Source organism: Pristiophorus japonicus, unplaced genomic scaffold (assembly GCF_044704955.1).
Source record: "Pristiophorus japonicus isolate sPriJap1 unplaced genomic scaffold, sPriJap1.hap1 HAP1_SCAFFOLD_1206, whole genome shotgun sequence".
In the NCBI taxonomy this organism is placed as follows: Eukaryota; Metazoa; Chordata; class Chondrichthyes; family Pristiophoridae; genus Pristiophorus; species Pristiophorus japonicus.
The window spans coordinates 36,748-51,162 of record NW_027250870.1 but is presented as its reverse complement, the minus strand read 5'-3'; the positions used below and the strand labels follow the sequence as shown (position 1 = coordinate 51,162).

General features: G+C 52.7%; 1 protein-coding gene across 1 annotated transcript in view; it reads right to left on the bottom strand.

Moving 5' to 3' along the window:
* mapk15 (mitogen-activated protein kinase 15) overlaps window positions 1–14,415 on the bottom strand; it is a gene marked incomplete at its 5' end in the record, with an annotated part of 79,906 nt that overhangs the window by 30,813 nt on the left and 34,678 nt on the right. Inside the window, 4 exons of the mRNA XM_070870227.1 lie at window positions 8,340–8,445; window positions 11,689–11,826; window positions 11,910–11,967; window positions 12,616–12,755. Of these exons, the coding sequence (XP_070726328.1) occupies window positions 8,340–8,445; window positions 11,689–11,826; window positions 11,910–11,967; window positions 12,616–12,755 (442 nt within the window). The remainder of the gene's footprint in view (window positions 1–8,339; window positions 8,446–11,688; window positions 11,827–11,909; window positions 11,968–12,615; window positions 12,756–14,415) is intronic.

Sequence of the window (14,415 nt, the reverse complement as noted above, 5' to 3'; positions counted from 1 at the left end):
CACTGCCCCCACCACCACTGCCCCCACCACTGCCCCCACCACCACTGCCCCCACCACCACTGCCCCCACCACTGCCCCCCACCACTGCCCCCACCACCACTGCCCCCACCACCACTGCCCCCACCACTGCCCCCCACCACTGCCCCCACCACCACCACTGCCCCCACCACTGCCCCCACCACCACTGCCCCCACCACTGCCCCCACCACCACTGCCCCCACCACCACTGCCCCCACCACTGCCCCCACCACCACTGCCCCCACCACCACTGCCCCCACCACCACTGCCCCCACCACTGCCCCCCACCACTGCCCCCACCACCACTGCCCCCACCACCACTGCCCCCACCACCACTGCCCCCACCACCACTGCCCCCACCACCACTGCCCCCACCACCACTGCCCCCACCACCACTGCCCCCACCACCACTGCCCCCACCACCACTGCCCCCACCACCACTGCCCCCACCACTGCCCCCACCACCACTGCCCCCACCACTGCCCCCACCACCACTGCCCCCACCACCACTGCCCCCCACCACTGCCCCCACCACCACTGCCCCCCACCACCACTGCCCCCACCACCACTGCCCCCCCCACCACTGCCCCCACCACCACTGCCCCCACCACCACTGCCCCCACCACCACTGCCCCCCCCACCACTGCCCCCACCACCACTGCCCCCCACCACTGCCCCCACCACCACTGCCCCCACCACCACTGCCCCCACCACCACTGCCCCCCACCACCACTGCCCCCACCACCACTGCCCCCACCACTGCCCCCACCACCACTGCCCCCACCACCACTGCCCCCACCACCACTGCCCCCACCACCACTGCCCCCACCACCACTGCCCCCCCCAACTGCCCCCCACCACTGCCCCCACCACTGCCCCCACCACCACTGCCCCCCCCACCACTGCCCCCACCACCACTACCCCCCCAACCACTGCCCCCACCACCACACTGCCCCCCCACCACCCACTGCCACCACCACTGCCCCCACCACCACTGCCCCCACCACCACTGCCCCCCCAACTGCCCCCACCACTGCCCCCACCACCACCGCCCCCCCCACCGCCCCCCCCCCCAGCCCCCCCCACCACTGCCCCCACCACCACTGCCCCCACCACCACTGCCCCCCCAACTGCCCCCCACCACTGCCCCCACCACCACCGCCCCCCCCACTGCCCCCCCCCCCCCAGCCCCCCCCACCACTGCCCCCCACCACTGCCCCCCCCACCCTGCAAGAAGATGCTGCCAATGTCACGGTAATGGAGGAGGCCGCAGTGATATTGGACAGGATCAAAATAGGGAAAGAGGAAGTATTTATAAGCTTGGCAGCACTGAAAGAAGTCTCGCGGTCCGGATGGGAGGCATCCCAGGTTACTGAGGGAAGGGTGGAAATTGCGGGGACTCTGGCCACATACAGTACCACGTAATAAACCTGTGAGCAAAATTAAAGCATGAGGGATTAAAGGGGCAGTGGCAGCATGGATACAAGTTATACTATGAGACAGGAAGCAGAGAGTAGTGGTGTGCAGCTGTTTTTCACATGGGAGGGAAGTATACTGTGCTGTTCCCCAGGGTCGGGGTTGTGATCACTGCTCTGTATCATATAATATTAATGACCTGAACTTGGGTACACAGGGCATAAGAATATAAGAAATAGGAGCAGGAGTCGGCCATACGGTCCCTCGAGCCTGCTCCGCCATTCAATACGATCATGGCTGATCTGATCATGGACTCAACTCCATTTCCCTGCCCGCTCCCCATAACCCCTCATCGGTTAAGAAACTGTCTATCTCTGTCCGAAATTTATTCAATGTCCCAGCTTCCACAGCTCTCTGAGGCAGCGAATTCCACAGATTTACAACCCTCTGAGAGAAGAAATTTCTCCTCATCTCAGTTTTAAATGGGCGGCCCCTTATTCTAAGATCATGCCCCCTAGTTCTAGTCTCCCCCACCAGTGGAAACATCCTCTCTGCATCCACCTTGTCAAGTCCCCTCATAATCTTATACGTTTCGATAAGATCACCTCTCATTCTTCTGAATTCCAATGTGTATCGGCCCAACCTACTCAACCTTTCCTCATAAGTCAACCCCCTCATCCCCTGAATCAACCGAGTGAACCTTCTCTGAACTGCCTCCAAAGCAAGTATATTCTTTCGTAAATATGCATATGCACGCAGTATTCCAGGTGTGGCCTCACCAATACCCTGTATAACTGTAGCAAGACTTCCCTGCTTTTATACTCCATCCCCTTTGCAATAAAGGCCAAGATACCATTGGCCTTCCTGATCACTTGCTGTACCTGCCTACTATCCTTTTGTGTTCCATGCACAAGTAACCCCAGGTCCCGCTGTACTGCAGCACTTTGCAATTTTTCTCCATTTAAATAATAATTTACTCTTTGATTTTTTTCTGCCAAAGTGCATGACCTAACATAATAACTCCATCTGCCAAATTTTTGCCCACTCACTTAGCCTGTCTATGTCCTTTTGCAGATTTTTTGTGTCCTCCTCACACATTCTTTTTCCTCCCATCTTTGTATCATCAGCAAACTTGGCTACATTACACTCGGTCCCTTCTTCCAAGTCGTTAATATAGATTGTAAATAGTTGGGCCCCAGCACTGATCCCTGCGGCACCCCACTAGTTACTGATTGCCAAGAATGAACCATTTATCCCGACTCTATTTTCTGTTAGTTAGCCAATCCTCTATCCATGCTAATATATTATCCCTAACGCTGTGAACTTTTATCTTGTGCAGTAACCTTTTATGTGGCACCTTGTCAAATGCCTTCTGGAAGTCCAAATACACCACATCCACTGGTTCCCCTTTATCCACCCTGTTCGTTACATCCTCAAAAAATTCCAGCAAATTTATCAAACATGATTTCCCTTTCATAAATCCATGCTGACTCTGCCTGACCGAATTATGCTTTTCCAAATGTCCTGCTACTGCTTCTTTAATAATGGATTCCAACATTTTCCCAACCACAGATGTTAGGCTAACTGGTCTATAGTTTCCTGCTTTTTGTCTGCTTCCTTTTTTAAATAGGGGTGTTACATTTGCGGTTTTCCAATCTGCTGGGACCTCCCCAGAATCCAGGAAATGTTGGTAAATTACAACCAATGCATCCACAATCCCTGCCGCTATTTCTCTTAAGACCCTAGGATGCAAGCCATCAGGTCTAGGGGATTTATCTGCCTTTAGTCCCATTATCTTACTGAGTACCATCTCCTTAGTGATTGTTAAGTTCCTCCCCACTATAGCCCCCTAGACTACCCACTGTTGGGATATCGTGTCCTCCACCGTAAAGACTGATACTAAATATTTGTTCAGAGTTTCTGCTGTCTCCATGTTCCCCATCACTAATTCCCCGGTCTCGTCCTCTAGGGGGCCAACATTTACTTTAGCCACTCTTTTCCTTATTATATACACCTATAGAAACTCTTGCTATCTGTTTTTATATTTCATGCTCGTTATCTTTCATAGTCTATCTTCCCTTTCTTAATCATTTTTTTAGTCGTTCTTTGCTGGCTTTTAAAAGCTTCCCAATCTTCTGTCCTCCCAGTAGTTTTGGCCACTTTGTATGCCCTTGTTTTTAATTGGATACCATCCTTTATTTCTTTAGTTAGCCACAAATGGCTATCTTTTCTTTTACACCCTTTCCTCACTGGAATATATTTTTCTTGAGAGTTGTGAAATACCTCCTTAAATGTACACCACTGTTCATCAACCGTCCTACACTTCAATCTATTCCCAGTCCACTTTACCCAACTCTGCCCTTATACCTTCATAGTCTCCTTTATTTAAACTTAGTACGCTGGTTTGAGGTCAACTTTCTCATCCTCCATCTGAATTTGAAATTCAATCATGCTATGGATCACTCATTCCGAGGGAATCCTTTACTAGGAGATTGTTTATTAATCCTGTCTCATTATACAGGACCAGATCCAAGATAGCCTGCCCTCTAGTTACATTCTGCTCAAGGAACCTGTCCCTTATGCACTCAATGAACTCTTCCTCAAGGCTACCCTGACCAATTTGATTTGTCCAATCAATATGGAGGTTGAAATCACCCATGATTATTGCTGTTCCTTTTTTACAAGCCCCCACTATTTCTTGGGTTATACTCCGACCAACAGTGTAGCTAGTGTTAGGGGGGCTATAGACGACACCCACCAGTGGTTTTTTCCCCTTATTGTTCCTTGTCTCCACCCAAACTGTTTCAACATCCTGATCATTTGAGCCAGTATCATTTCTCACTATTGCAGTGATTCCATCCTTTAGCAACAGAGCTACCCCACCTCCTTTTCCTTTCTGTCTGTCCTTCTGGATTGTCAAATACCCCTGAACATTTAGTTCCCAGACCTGGTCACCTTGCAACCATGTCTCTGTAATGGCTATCAGATCATACCCATTTATATCTATTTGTGCCGTCAACTCATCTATTTTGTTACAAATGCTACGTGCATTTAGACAAAATGCCTTCAAATTTATTATTTTACCCTTTTTTCCTGCTTTCCCATCATTTCAAAGTCTGCAGATGACACTCACTAAGGAAGACACAAATAACCTTCAGGAAATACTAGGGGACCAAGGGTCTAGCGAGAGGGAGGAACTGAAGGAAATCCATATTAGTAAGGAAATTGTGTTAGGGAAATTGAAGGGATTGAAGGCCAATAAATCCCCGGGGCCTGATAGTCTGCATCCCAGAGTACTTAAGAAAGTTGGCCTAGAAATAGTGGGTGCATTGGTGATCATTTTCCTACATTCTCTAGACTCTGGATCAGTTCCCATGGACTGGAGGGTAGCTAATGTAATGTCACTTTTAAAAAAAGGAGGAAGAGAGAAAACAGGTAATTATAGACCGGTTAGCCTGATATCAGTAGTGGGGAAAATGTTGGAATCAATCATTATGAAATAGCAGCACATTTGGAAAGCAGTGACAGGATCGATCCAAGTCAGCATGGATTCATGAAAGGGAAATGTTTGATGAATCTCCTGGAATTTTTTGAGGATGTAACTAGCAGAGTGGACAAGGGAGAACAAGTGGATGTGGTGTATTTGGACTTTCAAAATGCTTTTGACAAGGTCCCACACAAGAGATTAGTGTGCAAAATCAAAGCACATGGTATTGGGAGTAATGTATTGACGTGGATAGAGAACTGGTTGGCAGACAGGAAGCAGAGAGTCGGGATAAACGGGTCCTTTTCAGAATGACAGGCAGTGACTAGTGGGGTGCCGCAAGGTTCAGTGCTGGGACCCCAGCTCTTTACAATATACATTAATGATTTAGATGAAGTAATTGAATGCAATATCTCCAAGTTTGCAGATGACACTAAGCTGGGTGGCGGTGTGAGCTGTGAGGGGGACGCTAAGAGGCTGCAGGGTGACTTGGACAGGTTAGGTGAGTGGGCAAATGCATGGCAGATGCAGTATAATGTGGATAAATGTGAGGTTATCCACTTTGGTGGCAAAAATAGGAAGGCAGAATATTATCTGAATGGTGACAGATTAGGAAAAGGATAGGTGCAACGAGACCTGGGTGTCATGGTTCATCAGTCATTGAAAGTTGGCATGCAGGTACAGCAGGTGGTGAAGAAGGCAAATGGTATGTTGGCCTTCATAGCTAGGGGATTTGAGTATAGGAGCAGGGAGGTCTTGTACAGGGCCTTGGTGAGGTCTCACCTGGAATATTGTGTACAGTTCTGGTCTCCTAATCTGAGGAAGGACGTTCTTGCTATTGAGGGAGTGCAGCGAAGGTTCACCAGACTGATTCCCAGAATGGCAGGACTGATATATGAAGACAGACTGGATCAACTGTGCTTATATCCACTGGAATTTCGATGAATGAGAGGGGAAGTCATCGAAATATATAAAATTCTGACAGGTTTAGACAGATTAGATGCAGGAAGAATGTTCCCTATGTTGGGGAAGTCCAGAACCAGGGTACACAGTCTAAGGATAAGGGGTAGGCCATTTAGGACTGAGATGAGGAGAAACTTCTTCACTCAGAGAGTTGTTAACCTGTGGAATTCTCCACCACAGAAAGTTGTTGAGGCCAGTTCGTTAGATATATTCAAGAGGGAGTTAGATCTGGCCCTTACGGCTAAAGGGATCAAGGGGTATGGAGAGAAAGCAGGAAAGGGGTACTGAGGGAATGATCAGCCATGATCTTATTGAATGGTGGTGCAGGCTCGAAGGGTCGAATGGCCTACTCCTGCACCTATTTTCTATGTTTCCATGTTTTCCATCATTTCAAAGTCTGCAGATGACACGAGACTCGGAAATATAGTAAACAATTTACAGATAGTAAAAGCTTTTACAGATATATAAAACGGAAAAGAGTGACTAAAGTAAATGTTGGTCCCTTAGAAGATGAGAAGGGGGATTTAATAATGGGAAATGTGGAAATGGCTGAGACCGTAAACAATTATTTTGCTTCGGTCTTCACAGTGGAAGACACAAAAACCATGCCAGAAATTGCTGGTCATAGGAATGTGGGAAGGGAGGACCTTGAGACAATCACTATTAGTAGGGGGGGTAGTGCTGGACAGGCTAATGGGACTCAAGGTAGACAAGTCCCCTGGTCCTGATGAAATGCATCCCAGGGTATTAAAAGAGATGGCGGAAGTTATAGCAGATGCATTCGTTATAATCTACCAAAATTCTCTGGACTCTGGGGAGGTACCAGCGGATTGGAAAGCAGCTAATGTAACGCCTCTGTTTAAAAAAGGGGGCAGACAAAAGGCAGGTAACTATAGGCCGGTTAGTTTAACATCTGTAGTGGGGAAAATGCTTGAAACTATCATTAAGGAAGAAATAGCGGGACATCTAGATAGGAATAGTGCAATCAAGCAGACGCAACATGGATTCATGAAGGGGAAATCATGTTTAACTAATTTACTGGAATTCTTTGAGGATATACCGAGCATGGTGGATAGAGGTGTACCGATGGATGTGGTGTATTTAGATTTCCAAAAGGCATTCGATAAGGTGCCACACAAAAGGTTACTGCAGAAGATAGAGGTACGCGGAGTCAGAGGAAATGTATTAGCATGGATAGAGAATTGGCTGGCTAACAGAAAGCAGAGAGTCGGGATAAATGGGTCCTTTTCGGGTTGGAAATCGGTGGTTAGTGGTGTGCCACAGGGATCGGTGCTGGGACCACAACTGTTTACAATATACATAGATGACCTGGAAGAGGGGACAGAGTGTCGTGTAACAAAATTTGCAGATGACACAAAGATTAGTGGGAAAGCGGGTTGTGTAGAGGACACAGAGAGGCTGCAAAGAGATTTAGATAGGTTAAGCGAATGGGCTAAGGTTTGGCAGATGGAATACAATGTCAGAAAGTGTGAGGTCATCTACCTTGGGGAAAAAACAGTAAAAGGGAATATTAATTGAACGGGGAGAAATTACAACATGCTGCGGTGCAGAGGGACCTGGGGGTCCTTGTGCATGAATCCCAAAAAGTTAGTTTGCAGGTGCAGCTGGTAATCAGGAAGGCGAATGGAATGTTGGCCTTCATTGCGAGAGGGATGGAGTACAAAAGCAGGGAGGTCCTGCTGCAACTGTACAGGGTATTGGTGAGGCCGCACCTGGAGTACTGCGTGCAGTTTTGGTCACCTTACTTAAAGAAGGATATACTGGCTTTGGAGGGGGTACAGAGACGATTCACTAGGCTGATTCCGGAGATGAGGGGGTTACCTTATGATGATAGATTGAGTAGACTGGGTCTTTACTCGTTGGAGTTCAGAAGGATGAGGGGTGATCTTATCGAAACATTTAAAATAATGAAAGGGATAGACAAGATAGAGGCAGAGAGGTTGTTTCCACTGGTCGGGGAGACTAGAACTAGGGGGCACAGCCTCAAAATACGGGGGAGCCAATTTAAAACCGAGTTGAGAAGGAATTTCTTCTCCCAGAGGGTTGTGAATCTGTGGAATTCTCTGCCCAAGGAAGCAGTTGAGACTAGCTCATTGAATGTATTCAAGTCACAGATAGATAGATTTTTAACCAATAAGGGAATTAAGGGTTACGGGGAGCGGGCGGGTAAGTGGAGCTGAGTCCACGGCCAGATCAGCCATGATCTTGTTGAATGACGGAGCAGGCTCGAGGGGCGAGATGGCCTACTCCTGTTCCTAATTCTTATGTTCTTATGATGTAGAGCAGAGAAGGTTAAGGAGAGATTTAATCGAGGTGTTGAAAAACATGAAAGGTTTTTGAAAGAGTAAATAGGGGGAAAGGATTTGCAGTGGCAGGATGGTCAGTAACCAGAGGACACAGATTAAAGGTGAGATCAGGGAAGGCTGGGATCCGTCACCTCGTAAAGTTTATTGCGATACTCAGCCACGGAGAGCTGTGTGTCGTCGTCCACAGGAAGGATGATGTCATAACCCAGCCCCGGCTCCTTCGACGGGTTGTGGAACCTGCATTAAAGCAACAAGCACTCAGATGGCGCTGGAATCGCTCTCTCCCCCGGTGATCACACTGGGCTCGCTCTCTCTCCCCCGGTGATCACACTGGGCTCGCTCTCTCTCCCCCGGTGATCACACTGGGCTCGCTCTCTCTCCCCCGGTGATCACACTGGGCTCGCTCTCTCTCCCCCGGTGATCACACTGGGCTCTCTCTTTCTCCCCCGGTGATCGCACTGGGCTCGCTCTCTCTCCCCCGGTGATCACACTGGGCTCGCTCTCTCTCCCCCGGTGATCACACTGGGCTCGCTCTCTCTCCCCCGGTGATCACACTGGGCTCGCTCTCTCGCCCCCGGTGATCACACTGGGCTCGCTCTCTCGCCCCCGGTGATCACACTGGGCTCGCTCTCTCGCCCCCGGTGATCACACTGGGCTCGCTCTCTCGCCCCCGGTGATCACACTGGGCTCGCTCTCTCGCCCCCGGTGATCACACTGGGCTCGCTCTCTCGCCCCCGGTGATCACACTGGGCTCGCTCTCTCTCCCCACGGTGATCACACTGGGCTCGCTCTCTCTCCCCCGGTGATCACACTGGGCTCGCTCTCTCTCTCTCTCCCCCGGTGATCACACTGGGCTCGCTCTCTCTCTCTCTCTCTCTCTCTCTCCCCCGGTGATCACACTGGGCTCGCTCTCTCTCTCTCTCTCTCTCTCTCTCCCCCGGTGATCACACTGGGCTCGCTCGCTCTCTCTCTCTCTCCCCCGGTGATCACACTGGGCTCGCTCTCTCTCTCTCCCTCTCTCCCCCGGTGATCACACTGGGCTCGCTCTCTCCCCCGCTGATCACACTGGGCTCGCTCTCTCTCCACCGGTGATCACACTGGGCTCGCTCTCTCTCCCCCGGTGATCACACTGGGCTCGCTCTCTCTCCCCCGGTGATCACACTGGGCTCGCTCTCTCTCCCCCGGTGATCACACTGGGCTCGCTCTCTCTCCCCCGGTGATCACACTGGGCTCGCTCTCTCTCCCCCGGTGATCGCACTGGGCTCGCTCTCTCTCCCCCGGTGATCGCACTGGGCTCGCTCTCTCTCCCCCGGTGATCGCACTGGGCTCGCTCTCTCTCCCCCGGTGATCACACTGGGCTCGCTCTCTCCCCCCGGTGATCACACTGGGCTCGCTCTCTCTCCCCCGGTGATGACACTGGGCTCGCTCTCTCTCCCCCGGTGATCACACTGGGCTCGCTCTCTCTCCCCCGGTGATCACACTGGGCTCACTTTCTCCCTCCGGTGATCACAATGGGCTCGCTCTCTCCCCCGGTGATCGCACTGGGCTCGCTCTCTCCCCCCCGGTGATCGCACTGGGCTCGCTCTCTCCCCCCCGGTGATCGCACTGGGCTCGCTCTCTCCCCCGGTAATCGCACTGGGCTCGCTCTCTCTCCCCCGGTGATCACACTGGGCTCGCTCTCTCTCCCCCGGTGATCTCACTGGGCTCGCTCTCTCTGCCCCGGTGATCACACTGGGCTCGCTCTCTCTCCCCCGGTGATCACACTGGGCTCGCTCTCTCTCCCCCGGTGATCACACTGGGCTCGCTCTCTCTCCCCCGGTGATCACACTGGGCTCGCTCTCTCTCCCCCGGTGATCACACTGGGCTCGCTCTCTCTCCCCCGGTGATCACACTGGGCTCGCTCTCTCTCCCCCGGTGATCACACTGGGCTCGCTCTCTCTCCCCCGGTGATCACACTGGGCTCGCTCTCTCTCCCCCGGTGATCACACTGGGCTCGCTCTCTCTCCCCCGGTGATCACACTGGGCTCGCTCTCTCTCCCCCGGTGATCACACTGGGCTCGCTCTCTCTCCCCCGGTGATCACACTGGGCTCGCTCTCTCTCCCCCGGTGATCACACTGGGCTCGCTCTCTCTCCCCCGGTGATCACACTGGGCTCGCTCTCTCTCCCCCGGTGATCACACTGGGCTCGCTCTCTCTCCCCCGGTGATCACACTGGGCTCGCTCTCTCGCCCCCGGTGATCACACTGGGCTCGCTCTCTCTCCCCCGGTGATCACACTGGGCTCGCTCTCTCTCCCCCGGTGATCACACTGGGCTCGCTCTCTCTCCCCCGGTGATCACACTGGGCTCGCTCTCTCTCTCCCCCGGTGATCACACTGGGCTCGCTCTCTCTCCCCCGGTGATCACACTGGGCTCGCTCTCTCCCCCCGGTGATCACACTGGGCTCGCTCTCTCTCCCCCGGTGATCACACTGGGCTCGCTCTCTCTCCGCCGGTGATCACACTGGGCTCACTTTCTCCCTCCGGTGATCGCAATGGGCTCGCTCTCTCCCCCGGTGATCGCACTGGGCTCGCTCTCTCTCCCCCGGTGATCGCACTGGGCTCGCTCTCTCTCTCCCGGTGATCGCACTGGGCTCGCTCTCTCTCCCCCGGTGATCGCACTGGGCTCGCTCTCTCTCCCCCGGTGATCACACTGGGCTCGCTCTCTCTCCCCCGGTGATCACACTGGGCTCGCTCTCTCTCCCCCGGTGATCACACTGGGCTCGCTCTCTCTCCCCCGGTGATCACACTGGGCTCGCTCTCTCTCCCCCGGTGATCACACTGGGCTCGCTCTCTCTCCCCCGGTGATCACACTGGGCTCGCTCTCTCTCTCCCGGTGATCACACTGGGCTCGCTCTCTCTCCCCCGGTGATCACACTGGGCTCGCTATCTCTCCCCCGGTGATCACACTGGGCTCGCTCTCTCTCCCCCGGTGATCACACTGGGCTCGCTCTCTCTCCCCCGGTGATCACACTGGGCTCGCTCTCTCTCCCCCGGTGATCACACTGGGCTCGCGCTCTCTCTCCCGGTGATCACACTGGGCTCGCTCTCTCTCCCCCGGTGATCACACTGGGCTCGCTCTCTCTCCCCCGGTGATCACACTGGGCTCGCTCTCTCTCCCCCGGTGATCACACTGGGCTCGCTCTCTCTCCCCCGGTGATCACACTGGGATCGCTCTCTCTCCCCCGGTGATCACACTGGGATCGCTCTCTCTCTCCCGGTGATCACACTGGGATCGCTCTCTCTCCCCCGGTGATCACACTGGGATCGCTCTCTCTCCCCCGGTGATCACACTGGGATCGCTCTCTCTCCCCCGGTGATCACACTGGGATCGCTCTCTCTCCCCCCCGGTGATCGCGCTGGGCTCGCTCTCTCCCCCAGTGAGCTTTGGGCTCGTATATGGGGGTGGGTGGGTGGGTTGTTGGGGGTTACTTGTATGGTTACCTGTTGATGTAGGGGTGTCTCAGAGCCTCCTCAGCAGTGAGCCGGCGGTTGGGGTTGAAGACCAGTAGTTTGTACAGGAGGTCCAAGGCATCTGGTGGTGTGGTGCTGGGCAAGAGCTGATCGATGGAGGATCGAGGCCTGTGAGTGAGGGATCAGATTACCTCACCGTTTCTGCTGATTGAATGACATGTTCTGACTGTGTGTAACAACAGCTCACTCACCTGGTCAACATCTTCTGAACAACCGAGGCCCCATAGTCGGAGTTAATGGACAGGATGTCTGTGGCAACAGAAGGAGCAGAGTTATCCAGAGACCCAGCTCTCCCCATGGCATCACATAACCGGGCCTGGTGTGACAAACAGACCCCATGTACCCAAACCGCCCCTCCCCCCACGCGCCCAAACCGCCCCTCCCCCCACGCGCCCAAACCGCCCCTCCCCCCCGACGCGCCCAAACCGCCCCTCCCCCCACGCGCCCAAACCGCCCCTCCCCCCACGCACCCAAACCGCCCCTCCCCCCACGCACCCAAACCGCCCCTCCCCCCACGCACCCAAACCGCCCCTCCCCCCACGCGCCCAAGCCGCCCCTCCCCCCACGCACCCCGCCGACACACCAAACCGCCCCTCCCCCCACCCCGCCCGCGACACATGCCCAATCCTATTAGGGAGACACAGCCACAGTCTGGAGTCCCACAAATCGATCATGACCCCCCCCCCCCACCCACTAAGTGACCTCTGTCACAACCTGTTTCAGGTGGCAGTGGGGAACTTGGATATATCCACACAACAGCCCAGAAATAAGTCAAATGACGCCTCCCCCCCGCCCCATTCTCCCCCTTGCCCGCCGATGGCCCATTCCTCCCCCCCCCCACCCCCCCGCCTCGTCCGCTGACAACATGGTAGGCGTTAGTTGGAGGGTTAAAATTACCTTCGTTGGAGGGAGCTGGAATTACACTCATGATTCTTTCAATTTGATTTATTGAGGAAGTTCCTGGAAAGAGAGGTTTCCCAAGCAGCATTTCTCCTAAAATACAGCCAACACTCCACATGTCCACGCCCTTGGTGTATCTGTATGAAGAGACACATTTCACTTGGGTCAGGTTGCATTGAATGTCTGAATGACTTGAATAAATGTAAACCAAAGCAACCAGCACTTAGCAGATAAATGTCTACACCACGTCTCTGGGCCGAGAATTCAACCAATGCTGGGAGAGAGGCCACGCACACCACATGTGCCTCTGCTCTCCAGTATCTATCCACGAGGTCATCCAACTGCGAATGGAGGAACATAGGAACAGGACAAGGCCATTCAGGCCCTTGAGCCTGTGCTGCCATCATGTTAGATCATAGCTGATCTGTATCTTAACTCCACCTACCCACCTTTGCTCTGTAACCCTTAATACCCTCGCCGAACAAAAATGTATTAATCTCAGTTTTGACATTTTCAAGTGACCCCCAGCCTCAGCAGCTTTTTGGGGGAAGAGAGTTCCAGATTCCCACGGCCCTTTGTGTGAAGAAGCACTTCCTGCCATCACCCCTGAATGGCCTGGCTCTAATTTTAAGGTTCTGCCCCTTTGTTCTGGACTCCCCGTGTTATGTATGTAAACCTGTAAATACCATGTCTAACCACCAGAGGGCTTATCCCCTGGAGTCCCAAGAGATCCCACAATCCCTAATGTGGAAATGTATTTTTATCTAAGCTGATACCATACGGTATTTGTGTGCCTTTTGATTAAAATGGAGTCCTGGCCCTTCCAGAACTTTCTGCATTTTAGCAGCCAGCTTATTATGAACAGCTAAACCTGCTGTTAGATGGCTGATGGTTATCAGACAGCTAGGAGACAAGTCATGCTGAGACAAGTAACCCCCCATGGTGCTCTCCTATTGTCTACACTACAGGAGTTCCATGTCACCCCACCCTTATCTTCTAGCCATTATCTCTTTCCGAGACCTCATCCATTTGAAGCAAACAGGTAAACTGACCAGGAAATTGGATAATCCTGATACAATACAAGACAGGTGATAGCCCATTACCTATGACTCATGGAGTAATGGCCGTTTGGCTTTCTGATAACCCTGACAAAAGGAAATATCTGGATACCATTTCAGGACCAGGATATAGTAATTAACTCTTTATCTGTATTCACTGACTGTGAGACAGAGCAATACACAGGGAGAGGCCAGAACTTGGGTTTTACTGTATAAATATCTTGTGAAGCTGTACCATTGCGGAGGTGTTCATTTTGCCCTTGACTGAGTGAAATCTACCCCTTGCGAGCAAGTAAATTAAAAGGGAAACTTCCATCGGAGCTGTAAGTGTCGGAGTCATTCTTTTCTGAGGTCGAGATTTCGACAGTTATTGGAGGTTCCACCGAGATGCATACTCTCTGTTCTGTGAGTAAAACGGATACAGGCATAGTGCCTCTCCAGTGAAAGGCTTCGGTGGCCAAACAAGGTGAGCCTTTGCTCACAAGAGGTTTCTTCACTGTTGAATCGCAGATGTAATCTGTTGTCCACAGCTGAGGTACTGCATCTACAAGACTCGGCATTTAAAAGTTAAAGGTATTTTTTTTATAACCATTTCTTTCTCAGCTCGCCAGCAGAAGAGAACAGGTTCTGGAAAAAATCTCGAGACAGCCCGGGGAAGGTTTCAGTAGGTAAGGAAGCGCTAGTCGATCGAAAAGGGTTCCAGGTTCTTATGTGATAAGATTTTTATTGTTTTTAATTC